At 36.9% G+C, this 17,587-nt stretch overlaps 1 protein-coding gene across 1 annotated transcript; it reads right to left on the bottom strand.

Moving 5' to 3' along the window:
• Positions 1 to 9,620: 9,620 nt before the first annotated feature.
• On the bottom strand, positions 9,621 to 17,119 carry LOC121414988 (muscarinic acetylcholine receptor M2-like). Its single transcript, XM_041608030.1, has 3 exons — positions 15,905 to 17,119; positions 11,353 to 11,666; positions 9,621 to 9,923 (listed from the first exon to the last, which is right to left on the bottom strand). The coding sequence occupies exons 1-3, from the start codon at positions 16,530 to 16,532 to the stop codon at positions 9,621 to 9,623; spliced, it is 1,245 nt and encodes a 414-aa protein (XP_041463964.1). The 5' UTR covers positions 16,533 to 17,119.
• Positions 17,120 to 17,587: the final 468 nt, after the last annotated feature.

The following is a 17,587-nucleotide window of genomic DNA, read 5'->3' as shown; positions in this document are numbered from 1 at the left end:
TCGTTTCTCGTCAAAAAATAGAAAAATGGAAATCCCCATTGGGGGATACTATGCCTACACAAACATATAGCCTGTGAGAACTAGCAATGTCCTTCGCACTAGCTGTGACGTGTGAGATGTGTAGGATGAGAATTAAGATAAAAAGTTTTTAAAACAATGTCTATACCCCCAACAAAAAGTTTGTTTCATGAATAAAATACAAAATTTAATAACAAGCATGACACTGAAAATCTCATCAAAATCGGATGTAGCCTGTGGAAAGTTATACTTATATTATGGACAATACTGGACGAAGTTAGTAATCGGCCCGTATTCTGAAGTCAATTAACTTTGTGCTAAAATCATGGGAAGCCAAAAATTCAAAATTCTATTTGTATTATATTTCTTATGTTTCCTATTATGTTTCATTTTGCTTTAATAACGAATGAAAATACCTTAGTTACCATTCCCAGACAATTATGAACAATTTGGATGTCAATAATTGAATGTGTGCTGTAAGGGATTTGTGCCGGCGCCCCTGCAGTTGGCTCTCTAAACCACAACTTTAAACCAGGGTTTGATTTAAACTCGAGTTCAGAATACAGGCTTCGATCTGTATTCAACGATCAATTAAAGTCCTTCTCCTCTTTTGCCGGATGTCCTGGCGGGTCAGAGTCAAACTTAAACTCCACTGGTTCACATCTCCAATAGGCCTACTTGTTCAGTCCATTTTCGAAGCTCATTAGACACTGGGTGCATTAACACAGGGGCGGTAATCCTAGTTGGCCGGGGCACGCCCCCTCCCCCACTGAATAAGTGCCATTTTTCTTACCCCCCCCCCCCCTCTCTCTCGAACGTGTTCTGTGTCCCTTTCATCTGAGAATGACACGTTTTATATATAGCTATTGTGCTATTTCTCGTATCACTGCCCGAAATCTGATATGCCCCTCACGAACGTGTTATGTGGCACTTTCATTTTAGAAGGACTAGTACTTCCACATTTTCTCCCAAGCACATGCAGGTTCTACTTGTGCAATTCAAATTCCATTTCTGTGAAAAGGCCATCATTATCGTATTATCTTTATTGCACACTTAATGATTTTCTCATGTTTATGTGCTTCAAATTGGTATTATTTTTCTTCCATGCAGTATTTTGTTTAAGAGCAAACCAATAAATTATTTCCACACTATACTTTGGGTTTTTCCTAAAATAATTTAGACAAGTATGAGTGGAAAAGCTAGCCACAACATATTATTTTACAAGTTGCAACGTTTACACATAATGTTATTCCTCTGAAGCATATAGTTAGACTTATAATATAACATTTTATTTGGGCAGCCGACGAGATAATTTTCCCAAATGATGTATAAATGATTATTTCTTGGTTAACAGCATGCAGTAAAGTTATAACACAGTCTCAGGAGGACAATGACATCATTATGTCAAATAACTGAGGGCTATGTTGTTCTTTATTTTAGGTACCCTTTTCAAAAGAGAAAGTGCTTTTTTCCCCTTTGCCCCCCCCCCCACACTTTAGAATTTACACGTACCTAATGGGATATGATTGGATTTAGGAAAAATATTAAATGCTTTCGTAATGTGACTTGTTCAGTTCTGTGTGATACTCGCATGTCATCAGTGACGTAACTACGGGGGGCATGGAGGCACGTGCCCCCCCCCCCCCCATTCGGCTGGCCCAAAAAAAACACGGAAAAGGGAGAAAAAGAGGGAGAAAGAAGAGAAACGTAGTGGGAAAGGAGAAATTATTGTTCATTATAGTTATAATTAAAATTATGTTATATTACATAGGAAACGTTTTTTTTTCATAACTATATGAAACATAATTTGCTCGGGGCCTACTGTACAATGTATGTCTTCATTGTTCCCGGTGCTCGCATTGTCTGTTTAACGAGATATATAATCCTGTTGTACCAAAACCTCCGGATTTCAAGTCATTATACACCAAATAATTTCCTCGCACTTCGTACGTGTTATTCTTGTTTTAAGTTATGACATATGCTTCTTTTTCATGACTAGTTAAAGTGATTGCCCGATTTTAAGGTTTTAATATAAAACATTTCCTGTCCATGCTTACGTTGGCATTAGTGGATTAGTTGTGATATACGTCTGCTCTTCTTGAATTCCTAAAATCAGTCCTTAAAATGTCTCTTTTTCTGATCTGAATATTAAAAATCTTTAGCTCGCGCTTCGCGCTCGCATCATTTGATTAGTGAAATTATACATATGGTCTTAGTGAATTCCAATAAACAAGCCTTAGAATGCCCCTCTTCAGATCTCAATTTCCTAAATTTTCAGCTCGCGCTTCGCGCTCGCAACATTGAATTCGTGAGATGCGTATGTTAACCATGATCATTATCACTTCAAGTGCTTCATGTGCTTAGATATAATTCTTACAAAATCAGCAAGCGCTTGGCACTCGCATTAGATGACCTTGGTGAGATATGTATACTCTTAATGGATTATCAAATATATAGCCCTTAAAATGTCTATGTTTGGGGTCAATATTTGCAAAAAATCAGCTCGCGCTTCGCGCTCGCATTGTTTGTTTACCGAGACAATTACATCTCATGATTCCAAAAATTTGCTTATAATGTCCTCTTTTAGGTCTGAATATCAAAAGTTTTCAGCTCGCGCTTCGCGCTCGCATTGTTTGTTTACCGAGACAATTACATCTCATGATTCCAAAAATTTGCTTATAATGTCCTCTTTTAGGTCTGAATATCAAAAGTTTTCAGCTCGCGCTTCACGCTCGCATTGTTTGTTTACCGAGACAATTACATCTCATGATTCAAAAAAATTGCTTATAATGTCCCTTTTTAGGTCTGAATATCAAAAGTTTTCAGCTCGCGCTTCGCGCTCGCATTATTTGCAACTGAGCGCGCGAAGCGCGCTCACTTAGTGACTCAAAAATGTTTCTGGTGCCCCCAATGCCGTGACCCACGGTACGCCACTGCATGTCATGTAAAAAGAAAAAAAAGAAAAGAAATATGGTACATTTCAAACAATAAAAAACAAAGGAAATAGTGAGGGACATCATCGAATCTCTCATTGCATGTCACTGGGTTGTTTTTGTGAAAAATAAGCGAAAGCTTAAAATGGCACTTTAACTTTTTCATTTTAGGGCCAACATCCGATTTTGATGACATTTTCATTGTTATGCTTTGATGATTTTATGATTTTTCTCTGTTCAAATCAACATTATTCTGGGGTGGACTTGACATTTAAATTGTTATCATATATTGATTTGTTCTTATTGTTGAGTGTGTTGGCATGCAACAGTTGTTTTAGCGTTGTTTGTGTTCTTCAAAGGACGGTGTTTATTTACGACGTTATGACCCATTGTGTGTTCATTATTGTAGAAATGCAATCTTCAAATAATTTTTTTAGAGAGGAAAATAAGAAATTTTTTGGGGGGGGAAATAAATCAGTGCGGTAGAATGTATACTGATGTGTATTCAGCTCATATAATAATCTTTTGAAATTGGTTGACTTTTCATTTTAGTAATTTACAAATATTAAAGTGTTAATTGAGAAAACGTTAATAAATGAAGGTCATCTAATAATCTATTAAGGTGAAGACCAGAATTATGTGAAGGCCTGCCTGTTACTAGTAAAAAGGAACTTTCAGGGAGAAAAAAAAGCGAAAATGGTATCTGCACTTAATAGAGGGGAAACTTAAAAAAAAAAAAATCTGCGATGTTTTTTTCCCCTCAACCAAGTGACTGTTAATAAAGCTTGTAAAGGGTCTTTTGTTCACAAATTCATTTCTTTTTGCCTTAAATTTCATTACATTTTTTTGTGTCATCATCAATCTCTTAAGTGAGGATTTACTCATTATTTTATGGTCGTCCCGGCCATTTCACCCCATAATTTTTTAATGTCCAAATTAACCCCTCGTGATGTCCCATTTCACCCCTCTTGATGTCCCATATATTGCACCCCTGTGGAGCCGTGTTGTGCAAACAACGGCATGTGTACGAAAAATTGTTTTTGCAAACAACGGTATTTGTGCAAACGCTAAGTTGGGAAATGTGCAACTCTGTCAAAATTTATCAACGTTTTATGTGCAAACGTGACGACGGGATATGTGCAAATGACCAATTTTCACGGGAAATGTGCAAACCTCCGGGATAAAACTATGTGCAAATTAAATCACTCACTCTAAAAATTCGAATGTTAAAACAACATTTGAAAGATTGGAGGAGTGACAACCAGTGGCGTAGCTAGGATTTTTTTCCTGGGGGGGCACTGGGGGGTCCTTGCTTTCTCAGGGGGGGGGGGCACCGGCCATTTTTCCGGTGTGTGTGTTTGTGTCCACAAGGGCGGATCAGACTTTCGCCAATAGGGGACGGGGCCCGAAATTATCTTCACCTATATCAGTCACTTCTTAGTTTTATTCTTATAAAACAACATAAACATAAAATAATCTCATGAGCCTTATTAAAAGTGCGAGCGCGAAGCGCGAGTGATTTTTTTTAACTTTAATGTATTTTTTCCTGAAAATTTAATTTTCTGGGCAATGTTATGTGTGATCCTGAACAAGATTCGTATGTACCCCAAGCGCGAACAGAAATTTTTATCAACTGTTCTAGCATTATCGAAAAGGGACCTGTTAAGGACTGCTTACAATTACCCACGAAGACGGTATATATTTCAATAATGCGAGCGCGAAACGCGAGCAAATTTTTTGATCTTCCGACCTAAAAAAAAATGGTCATTCTAAGCACTTTTTGTATTAATTAATGGGATAGGTATGTAACTAAACAATTGATGCGAGCGCGAGAGGAAGAAAATTGAGATTTTAGACCTAAAAGCGGGACACTCTATTCATATTTTGTAAGTCATAAATAGGATATAGTCAATTGGGTATCATTAATAATGCTATCGTGAAGCGTGAGCAGACGATTATTGACGATTATTCTGATGTAAAACTGGATAATTTAAGTACATTTTAATAAAGAACATGCAGGCTATTTAAACCTAAAATCTGGGCATTCTGAATACGTTTGTTTAATGGAACATTATGGAATACACGTAGACAATATGAACTTGGCAAATCAAACAATGTGACCACGCAGCTTGAGCTTAAAATGCTGATATGTAGACCATAAAGCGGACATTTTACAGAGCACTTAAATTTGTAAATGAAACAAAATAATGAAAGCTCGATGTCCGAGTTAAAATATGTTTTGCATATTGACTTCAAAACTTGCTCCACATCAGCCTATTGAGCAAGATATGAATTCAATTCAATATGAAGGCAATTATGGCAAAAATATTGTGTAGTAACATGAAAAGATTTTTTTTTTAATTGCAAGTCTTCCCCTCACATTATTTTATTTACTCGTCTTCCTCCTCTTATTTTCCTCTTCTTTTTTCTTCTGTCTTTCTTCTTCTTTTCCTTTTTCTTTCTTCTTTCTCCCTTTTTTCTTTTTTTTTTTGCTCTGCCAATTTTTTCTGGGGGGCACCTGGGGGAGCACACCAAATCTCAGGGGGCACGTGCCCCCCCCCAACCCGGCCCCCCCCCCGTAACTACGCCACTGGTGACAACCTTTTCCAAATGTTACATCCAACCTTGTATAAAGCTGTATCCAACATTAAGTGTTGGGTAAAACCATTTAACGTGGTAAATGCAACATTTAGAAAATGTTGTCACCCTCCAACCTTGTAAATGTTGAGTTAACTTTTTAGAGTGCTATTTTTACTCAATATTAAAGGTATTGTTTAACTTTGTGAGCAGCCGATTTAAAAAATTCTCAAACCAAGATGAAACATGTGTACAAGTGCATGTATTAGAACTAATAAACCCTGAAAACAACCATTATTGAGAATGAAAAGCTAAAACTACAAGGCAAACGCCGATTATGTAAATAGGCGTCTAATAAAAATTAGACACCTAAATATTACACATAAGTGTATGGGATGAAATTAAGATGGTGTTTCTGGTCACTTTATATTTCAATTTTTGAAGCACTAAATAGTTATTTTCGAACGCCATTTTTTCTGGGCTTTATTTTTGTAACATATCACAGGCACAGGTGACAAGTGTGACCTTCTAGCTCAGATTTTTTAAAAGTCAAACCAATGTTAACCAATCACTTTAAGGCTATTTCTCATGTTTCATAACATTATACTGTTAAAATGAGAAACATGCCTGCATATCAGAGCATGGACCTATTATGAATAGGTCCATGATAAAAGAAAAGCTACAGTGCCATCGGCAATTAATAAAACGCTTTTCAGAGAGGCGGCGGGGTGGGGGCAACAGACGAAAATTTAAAGGTCAAGTCCACCTCAGAAAAAAATGTTGATTTGAATCAAAAGAGAAAAATCAGACAAGCACAATGCTGAAAATTTCATCAAAATCGGATGTAAAATAAGAAAGTTATGACATTTCAAAGTTTCGCTTATTTCCAACAAAATAGTTATATGAACGAATCAGTTACATCCAAATGAGAGAGTCGATGATGTCACTCACTCACTATTTCTTTTGTTTTTTATTGTTTGAATCAGTAGCGCATTGTTTGTGAACAATGCCGTGCTCCCCCCCCCCCCAATGCTTTGTCTCCTCGGGGTCACGGTCCGCCACTGGTTTGAATTATACAATATTTCAATTTTTACGAATTTGACGATTAGGACCTCTTTGCCTAAAGCACAAAATGTTATGATAATGGAATTTCACGTGTTCAGGGAGGAATGACACTTCATTTCACATGACAATGACGAGAAAATAACAATATTTCATATAATAAAATACAAAAGAAATAGTGAGTGAGTGATGTCATCAACTCTCTCATTTGGATGTAACTGGCTCGTTTTGTTGAAAATAAGCGAAACTTTAAAATGCCATAACTTTCTTATTTTACATCCGATTTTGATGAAATTTTCAGTGATATGCTTGTTGAATTTTTCTCTTTTTATTCAAATCAAGTTTTTGTTGGGGTGGACTTGTCCACATTCAATTTCGAACACTGCCTGAGGCTCTTTCAAGGCAAATGTTGCACAAGAGTATGTTTTTTGTCATTCGGACGAGATATGTATATAAATTAACACCCTCAAACTTATAACAAATTACACACAAAAGATCGCCGGCAAATGTAATAACTCTCTTACCCACAAAATGTACTCAAGCAATTATTTTGCCCCCTTAATTTTGGTTCATTACGCAATTGGATCGACTAAATGTGTTGTGTAAAAGCTATATTCTGTATAAATTGTCATAATAGTTGCATAATAATGAGGAGACGCTCATCAGTGACGTCACACATTCAAACCTTTACTGAATCCATAATTCAATACTTTAATTCAATTACGGGGGGTTGGCTATCTAAGGCAATTAAACTAGTTGTCATTATGGTGCTTCGACCGGATTCTTGGCCACGTGCGGCCATCTCTCTTATCTTTTTTAGATATTTGTATGTTTTATTAAATCGTAAAGTTATAATCAAGGAAAAATTACAATACTTTTAACTTATTAAAACAGATCAGAGTTATTGTGACAAAAGGCAATGTTAACAAAAATAACGGTGCAAAGGAAAAAGAACATAAATTCGTGAATATTGTGATCGAGTTTATTCAATTATTTTGAGACAGAAAATTGACAAAGAATACGAATGAACCAAAAACAATTTTTTAAAAGAGTAAACACCGGAAAGCAAATGGAAAGAAGAGAAGGAAGAGAGAAAAAATAAACAACGAAAGAAATAAAGAAAGAAAAGGGAAGGAAGGAAGGAAGGAAGGAAGGAGGGAGGGAGGGAGGGAGGGAGGGAGGGAAGGAAGGAAGGAAGGAAGAAAGAAAGAAAGAAAGGAAGGAAGAAAGGATGGAATGAAGGAAGGAAGGAAAGAAAGAAAGAAACAAAGAAAGAAAGAAAGAAAAGTGAAACAAAGAAAGGAAGAGAGAAGGAAAGAATACAAATTTAACATTTTACAACTTTGTACATTATGTAATCAAAATACCAATACAGACTAAATTTTTTTATATCAATAAATACAGGCCTAAATCTATAAGTTGACTCAAATTAAAATTATTGAATAAACACAGTCTTCTTCCTCCCCCTTCTTTCTTCTTCCTATTCCCACTTTTCTACTTCTTTCTCCTTCTTCTACTTCTACTTCTTTTTCTCCTCCTCCTCCTCCTTCTTCTTTTTCTTCTTCTTCTCCTCCTTCTTCTTCTTCTTCTTCTTCTTCTTCTTTTTCTTCTTCTTCTTCTGCGAACCGGGCATTGTATAACAATAAATAACAACGAAAATTGACAAAGGTTGACATATTGCACTAAGAACCTCATCAAATTACAGATTATATAATATACTATCATACTAAGAACTACTAAAGACTAAATTGCATATTATATTTCCATATGGTGACTAAAACCGAAATGATTACATTATAATTCCAAGTTAACAATTTATTGTGTATGTATAATGCAAATATTAAAATATCGATGTATGCTAAAATTTTATAACAGTGAATAAGGTTTAATTCCATAAGTTGACTCAGTTATTATATTGCACTAATGCAAAATCAACAATTTGCACATATTATTGTATCAAATAAGCACAAATAAATGACAGCTTCACTGTAAGCACAATGGTTCGAATCTTGACTGATTGTTTCAATCGAAGTCTGAGCTAACATGATTTATATATACACTGTAAAAACGTTGTTTAAAATTTTTAGTACGTTGTTTAAGCCCGTCATTCTAACAACTGCTGTTTAAACCTTTAAAACAACTTTTTAAAAGAAGTTGTTTAAAAAGTTTAAACAATTACAAAAAAAAGTTAAAACAACTTGTTGTTAGAGTGACAGGCTTAAACAACGTACTTTTACTTTTAACGTACTTAAAATATCATTTAAAATGTGTAATCCATAACCTATCCTGCGTAATTTTTGAAAACTGAACAAATTGTGAAGTTATTTGTAAATTGCAAGTATAGGTGCAATAATGAGCATACTATTTTAGCTGTGAATTTAATACTTTAATATACCGAAACCAAATAATTCATTTTAGTTTTCATTTATTGGTTTCTGCAACATTTTTTCATAAACACAATAACAAAGAAAATACAATAATAATGCAGGTAACTGACAAGCAAAGCATTGAACAAAATTGCATTTTCTATTACACATCGATTTTTTTTTCAATTGTTGCAGGGGTTGCCACTATAAGCGAAGCTTGACTGCGTGACAGCCCAGTAGATTCATGTAAATATGTGCTACTTTTTTTTTTGGGGGGGGTGGGGGGTTCACCTCTTCTCCCAATGTCTTCTTCACTCGTCCCCAAAAATACTTTTAAACTACACTGCCGCCAAGGCTAGTTGTAAAATGGGGAAATGTCGACAGCTTCAAGAAGTATTTTAATTATCGGTTGGGTATATAATTTATGTGTCAAACACGCAGGGGCAGCACCATGATATTTTTTTTTCATAGAGAAGGGAGGGGGCAAAACAACATAATGGTGACTGCAATACCGTGTCACACGGCCTGAAATTACATTTTTATTTTTCTTCTTTCTTCTTCTTTTCTTTCTCTCTTTCTTTCTTATTTTCTTTTTACTTTGTTAATTTATTGTACCCATGTGACTTTGTGTGCAGCCTCAGGCTAACAACCCCATCAACAATGATCAACATATTCTACCAAAACCCCTGAACAGATTCAAGACCGTTTGGCGGAATAAAGGCTGTGCCATCGCGTAGCTGATCGGATTCAGGAAACTATTGGTGTAGCGCATCATGGAGACCAAAAATAAAACAACTTCTGGTATCTTCCCTTCGAAGAGGAGATCGCGGTTGAGATTGGTCACGATGATGAAGATGACATGGGGCAACCAGGCGATGACGAAAGCGACGATGATGGCCGATAAGGTACGAGTCGCTTTCTTAGCGACTTCAGCTGACTCTCGATGCTTTGTAGCCTTTGTTGTCTTCTGTGAATTTGATTCATGGATAAATAAGAGAAGGAATTCTGTGTTTGAAATTTCGCTTTACAACCGAAAATTCAATAATCATATTCGGCCACATTTGGAGTAGGTTTTAAAAACGCTGGGATGACTGGAATATATATACAATCTCACTTTGGAACAATTTACATTTCCCATTATCATCTAAAAACAATATACGTATGTAAGCAAGTATGTTTTCTTAATTGATGTTCAGAATGCATGGGCCTGTTTGAAAGTACCATGTAGGCCTACCCTTTCTTTGAGGTGCTTAATCGAAATTACATTTTCCATATCTTTCAAAATTAATTAAAAGCAAATGTTATTATGTAATACGCAGCCCGCTGGAAGAACAACTTCCAGCTGAAGTGGCTATACACAGGATAAATAAGAGTTAATATTATTATAATTATTATTATCATTATTTTTATTAGTATAGTAGTAGTATTAGTATTATTATTTCATCATTATTATCATTATTATTATCATCATCATAATTGTTTCTATTATTATTATCATTGTTATTATTTTGTTGTTGTTGTTTTCGACATAGAGGGCCACACGATTTTGCCCTTCCTCCCCCCCCCCAAGAAATTTTTAAAACTTGAAAACATATAGTAGGTGCTATCATAAGCATCCTACTCAAATTATAAAGTGCTCCTAAACTGCATTTTGACTCTTCAAAGTTTAAAAATGCTCTCATCTATAGTCATGCTACAATATTAGTCCCTAACAAAGATCTTTCAGCTCATTATAGTGTACATAAATTCAGAATTTCGCTCGCGCTCGCAGTGGCTGTTGATTGAGATGAATAAATAATTTGTTCAATAGGATAACGTGGGGTTTAAAATCATGTGTTCTAGTTGATATGCACAAATTATTTGTCTCATTGTTTGAGTTTTCATTATTTGTTTTAGCGAAATAAGCATCATGCATTTTCATATTTACAAAAAAAAGTGCTGAACATCAACAATTTTCAGTTCACGCTACGCCCTCGCATATTATTTGGTTATATACCCATCTTGCTCATGGTTACCAAAAATCTTAGAACGTCCAGTTATCATCTTTTCAGCCCGCGCTTCGCGTTCGCATTATTTGCTGAAATATCTTCACACTTCCGTTTTCTCGTCAATATGCCATATTTTTTTTAAATTCTAGCTCGTGCTTCGCGCTCAAGTTTGTGAAACAGGAAAAGAAAAAAATCTTTGCCCCGGCCTCCCCAAGAAAATTGCTATTCTGTCTATCCCCGCTGTTTCCCCCTAGTTTAAAAATATTGGTGCCACCACTGGGTACTCGGTCCCGACCCACGGAATACACATGACTTTAAGTCATGCTTCAGTCCGACATTAAAGTCGCACTTCAATATTTTCTAACCCCCCCCCCCCTCCCCACACCCACCCCCCCCCCTGGGTTTTACCTGAAGATTGGTCTGTGTCCCATCAATGTCGGTGCCCTCATTATCCGTCTTTCTGGAATTTATATCTGATGATAACACAAACTCCGTTCCATTGCTCCCTGACGTGCCTGAGGCATCCCCCTCAGGCGTCTCACCATCCTCCTCGACGTTCTCCCGGAACTGATTCGCCAGCATCTCGGCTCCGAAAGCTGTCCGTATCTTGTAGACGATACGGATGTACAGGACAGTAATCAATATGGCGGGAATGATGATAGTGAGACCCACCGGGAGAAGAGACGTGACCAGACGAAGACCGTACCGAGGAACGCAAGCATCTTGGAAGAAAATTAAAAAAAAATAAAACATTACTGCATGCGCCTGGTAAATCAATATATATAAAATTGTGTACGGCGTCATCAGCGAACTTGAAAATCTACACAGCAAAAAATGGGGAGTTAACCGGTGTACATAGAGGACCACACCAGTTATTTTACACCGGTGTTAAATTGGTGGTGTTAGTTTTACACCTATAGGTGTTATTACAACACCTTTGGTTGTTCCATTTATACTCTTTGGTGTTATGTTCAATCTTTAGGGTGTAATTTTAACACCTCAGGGTGTGGTCCTCTATTAACACCAATTGGTGTCAGTTTTAACACCACAGTATTTACAGTGTAAGCTCCCCCCCCCCCCTCCTTGGGCTTGGAACGGATTGTGCGCCCCCAAAACCTGAGACCATGCCCTTAAGTGGCGAAATGATATGAGAGGCCCATGCAAGTGGGGGTGCTTAATTGGGAACTGGAAAGGCTGTCGTACTATAGACTGACGCCTCTAATGAGGGGCTTAAGAACGGGGGAGGGTATAGGTTAATTTGGTCAATGAAAAATGATGAAAATAATACCTTGATGGAAACTATCAGGGCGTGAAAAGGGGGCCTTAAGTGCCGCCCATACCTGTACTGCCATTATCATTATAGGGATTGGATGGCCACTAGGGGACAACGTGGAAATGCCACTCTGACCATGGAGCTAGCTAGGTCCATGCTCTGACATTCTGCGGGTGCACGGCTGCATGCAAGATGAAAGCCCAAGATCGTAATTTTTTATCGCCTGCATGGCAGTGCGAGACTCTGCTACATATGCTATAGGCGCCGTTATCCGAAGGCGGCAACTGCAGCGAGGGCGTCGGCAACATCAAATCTTGACCAAAATTAAAAGGTTATGCTCCCGGCTGAGAACCGCAGAACGTATATAAATATAATTTTTATATAGAGTAAAATTCATAGAGGACAATGCTGAAAATTTCATCAAAATCGTATAACAAATAATAACGAATTTATTTTGAGTTTAGCAATATTTTGTGAAAATAGTTATATGAACGTCGTCATGAATATTCATTAAGTGGGCTGATGATGACGCATCCCAACATTCCTTTTTATTATGTTATTCCATGAAATATTTTTTTTTTCACTTTTCATGTGTAAATGATGTGTCTCCAGTATAATGAAATAAGTTGCAGCAAAAATAACTAATGTACTTAATTAGTTGCCAATCCAACTATTGTTTTAGTTCTTGGTAAAACATTTTGTAATAAACCTAATTTCATATAATAAAATAAAAAATAAAATAGTGGGGATATGACACCATCATCAGAGCACCTATTGAATATTCATGAAGACATGTTTAGAACTGTTTCAACGGAATAATGCAAACCTTTAAAATTCAATAGCTTTATATTTGTTATCTGATTTTGATCAAATTTTAAGCATTTTGCTATGTAAAGTTTACTCAATTTATTGAAATAAAAATATCTTCAGCCTGGAGCATATCCCTTTAAGTTTTTGAAATGTCATCATAACTTAGAAAGTATATTGGCCTAGTTCATGAAACTTAGACAAAACTTATCAAGTATTACTAAAAATCCTGCTAGATTTTGGGGTGACATGACCAAGGTGAATTATGGTTAATGAACTAACACCATGTTGGGGGAAATCAACATCAAAATCTTAACCGAAGATTAAGTGTTTGAAATGTCACAACTCTGAAAGTATGGATCTAGTTCTTAAAACTTGAACATAAAAGTAATCAAACATCGGTGAACATCCTGCGTGAGTCTCAGGTCACGACCAAGGTCAATTAACTTTGGCCGTGTTGGGGGTATTTGTTGAATTGCCATCATAATTTTGAAAGTTTATGGATCTAGTTCATGAAATGTGGACATAGGATTAATCAAGTATCACTGATCGTCTGGCATAAGTCTACGGTCACACGATCAAGATCAAATGTCATGTGGAAGCGCCGTGGTGTAGAGGTTCTGACTCTCGCCTTGTAATCAGAGGGTCGTGTGTTCGAATCCCAACATGGCCTAGCGTCCTTTGGCAAGGCGTTAATCCACACTTTGCCACTCTTGACCCAGGTGTTAAATGGATCCCGGTAGGATGTGAAAGCCTATATCAATATGTATGCCTAGCAATTGAATCTTGGAACTCTTGTTGAAATGCTCCCCAGGGAGTGGAGAAGGTGCATACATTGTATGCAGGCATGCAAGGATCCGATGACCGGGGTAATAATATATCTGTAAAGCGCTTAGAGACGTCGTTCTGATGTATTAAGCGCCCGGGGGGCCACTTACATTGGCGAGTGGATACCATGCGCGACCAAAAAAAACACGTAAAAGGGATGTCTTTTTCACGATAGGGCACGTTACGTACGTAACGTGATAAGGGTGTCAAAAACACAAAAATAATGAAAAAAGGATTTCGCTAGGAAAATTACGTGTTAAGGGTCAAATTTGCGGGGATGATAAAACAAAATTAAAATGTTTTATAAAGGATGTCATTTTTGCCCCAACACTTCGTGTTTAGAGTCCGATTTGCGCGAGGTGTAAAAGGTGGGGTCGTACTAAACCAAATAAGGTAAAGCCGACGACCGAAGGACCCGTAACAATAAAACATTCCTGTACTTGTTTAGGGTTCATTTCAGGGAAGTTTGCCAAGAGTATCGTTTTGTTTCCAATACTTGTTAAGGGTAGGGTTTCACATGCCAATACTTGTTAAGGGGTGCATTTTCAGAATATGGAAATTACGTGTTTAGGGTGCTTTTCGAGACCCCATGGTCGCGCATGGTATCCACTCGTGAATGGAAGTGCCCCCCCGGGATTAAGCGCTATAAATGCGGAATATTATTATTATTATTTCAGGTAAGAGAACCTAGTATTTTATTATATGAATGGAGTTTTTTGTGATGGATTTATTCTATAGTCGTTTTCCAACTCTGCACTGCTTCTTTATTGAATAGCGTAATGCAGGCAAGTGGTGCTCCACTTGTTATTTATTAGTTCTTTTCCAGTCTTCAGTAGATCTCTGTGACGCCACCACGCCGACCTCCACGACATGACCATATTTTGGGCGTTTTCGCGCGTATTTGGGGACATCAATTTCAAACGGATTTACAGCCATGTTTGCGTTGTCATTTCAAAATATATTTTGCGATACGTCAGAGCAACCGTCGTGCAGAGGTTTTAATTGGTGTTCTACCTTTTTGACAGTGTAAGCAGTACTTCTTTTCAGATGAGGCGGCGCTTGGGGGCATAACACACACACACCAAAAAATTCACCATGTCAAAGAAACATAACGAAAGTAAGAAAAAGAAACTAAATAATGAAAAGGAAAAATGTGAAATATGATGTTATTTTCTGAATTATACAATTTTATCCCCCCAAAATATTCATTTAAAAAACTTCAACATTCTCCTTCACACATAATTAGCCAGATACGCCTGCCTGCCCCCAACCCTCATGGGGGTGAATCATTTGTCCAAAATATCTTTAAAAGTTGACGAAAACGAGCATGGAAGTAAAATGTATCGATATTTTCCTTCCCCCAAATTTGACCAAGCCTCACCCCTCCCCCTTACTTAAAAATGTTTTCTGTCGTTATTTCATAACAGTTTAAGGGGCGGTTCGCATTGTAGGCCTATACCGTTTTCGGCACATTGCTATAATTATAATGAAATAAATTAACTGTTCATTAATTAAGCTGGCTGTATGGAATATTGCCATTTTTACATACGTACATGTATGTGACTTATTTTTCGTAGATTTATACTATGTTAACTTTAATTGATTAGTCAAATCAGAACAATGTACAAATCAACATTGCAAATGAAACTTAAAACATATTGAAAATTATTACAGTAATGAGAATAAAATAGGGCAAAGAATAACTTCACAAGCCCTTTACATGATCAAATGATTGTATATAACAATATTTAAACATATAACTGAATGTAAATACAAAATACTAAAATGATAATATCGCATTGATAAACCCGATTCAGTTTGGCTTTGTTCTTCTCCTGGGCCTCTACAAATTTTGCATTTCAAAAAAATAAATTCCTCCAGTTACCCATTTACCCGCACCTGGGTTGAATGCAGTTCAATGTGGACAAAATGGCTAAGATTCAAAAGAATGATTACGACTATGATTAGAGTTGATAATGATTCTAGTTATTATCGACTGATTGTATCTTTACAATAGACCTTATTGGAAGCTAACATTGATTTTGAACTCACCTCGGAATGGGTCATTTTGACTAGGTGTGGTCAAAATGACTCCTAGATCCCAGCCCGCCGTGTACGGTAGCCAGATAGCAAGGCAAATCAGCCATATCACCACATTATAGATAACGGCCCTTCGAGTACACTTTTTCAAGAAGTGAGTAATAGGATCATACGTCGCTTGATGTCGATCAATGGAAATGGCCACGATGCCGAAAACGGAGACGGTGAGGAAAGCGTCGTTGAAAGCGAGATGAAACTTGCACATGACGACGGTAGGGTAGTAGATATTGATCACGTTAACCGCGACCGTGACGCCAACTAGGAGATCAGAGATGGCAAGATTGATGAGGAATAGATTGTTGTAGGTTCGAAGTCGACGTTCGGTAGCGAAGGCAAAGAGGGTGGCGGCGTTTGTGATGATGATGACGGAGCTGTAGACGATTGAGAATGTCGAACCGATGCTGCTGAACGGTGGTCGTGGAGGTCCACCCGGCATGCCCGGTGGACCGACCGGTGATCCAGCAGGTAGTCCATCCCGTGATGTAACAAACCCTGAGTCATCGAGCCCGATGACCGAGTTAGCTTCCGTGAAATAACCATTTGAAAAATAAGTCACGAATTCAGAGACTTCGGTAGTCATAGTTATTTATTTTTTAAAAGAAAAACGCTCCGAATCAATAGAAATACTCTAGAACAATTCAAAACAATCCTCTAAACTTTTAATAGTACATTAGAATTTGTGTGAGGCTTTTCGATCGCTAATAGTTGCCCGCAAATTCGATCATAAATATTGGTGGGACAGAAGTCACACGGAATTTTAATTCAACGCAAATTTGAGTAATGTTAAAAAATTTGTTTTAAATTAACATCGAGAACATTTCCGCTAAATTCAAATCTTTTAGCTTCATTTGGCGGGTATGCTATATCGAATTTCATTATATTATCGGCTGGTGGGATTGATAAGTAACGTTTCATTGTAAGGCCTGTGATAATCGATGTCGGTTACTGGTTGAGTTAATGTAGATGTAGATGATACAGAGAATTATTCTATGTTGCCAGCTTTGGAGAGAAGGCGTTCACAAATGATCAATAAACAGTCAAAGTGATCATCATATCCAGTTTATCACAAAAGCAGATATATATATTTTCGTTTTATGCAAAATGAATTATGAAGACGGTTTACGTAAATTTTACGTCTTCACTTGTAAAAAGCAGAAATAAAACACTGTAATCATGGTCGAAATCAAAATCGTGCTGACATTTTAATGACTGAAAGTTTCCCGCTGTGTTCCGTCCTTATAAAACGACCGAACTTGCATCTTCGACATTAAAAAAAACCAGCACGTTTTATAACAAGATAACTTATCACTGACATCAAAACGAAGACTAATTTCGTTTCATAACCTCATTTAGGGATTAGACCTATTATGCAATATCATGTAAGATTGATTTATGAGAATATATAGTAACCAGGGGCGGATCAAGGATTCTCCATAATTTGAAAAGCAAAAAAAAAATGATTAAGGCTCTCAAAAGGAGGGAGCAAGTGCCGGCTGCGCCCCCTTGGATCCGCCAGTGATATATAGTAAATACTAGCTAGAAACAATTTCAAAATGGTTCAAAAAGTGCGGCATAACTTTGGATAACGTTTTAAGGTTATTTTTTTTCACTCCTTTCATAAAGAAGCATAATTTG

Source organism: Lytechinus variegatus, chromosome 5, assembly GCF_018143015.1.
Source record: "Lytechinus variegatus isolate NC3 chromosome 5, Lvar_3.0, whole genome shotgun sequence".
NCBI classification, from domain to species: Eukaryota; Metazoa; Echinodermata; class Echinoidea; order Temnopleuroida; family Toxopneustidae; genus Lytechinus; species Lytechinus variegatus.
Note: the sequence above shows the minus strand (reverse complement) of the source record. Positions and strands in the feature narration are given on the sequence as shown.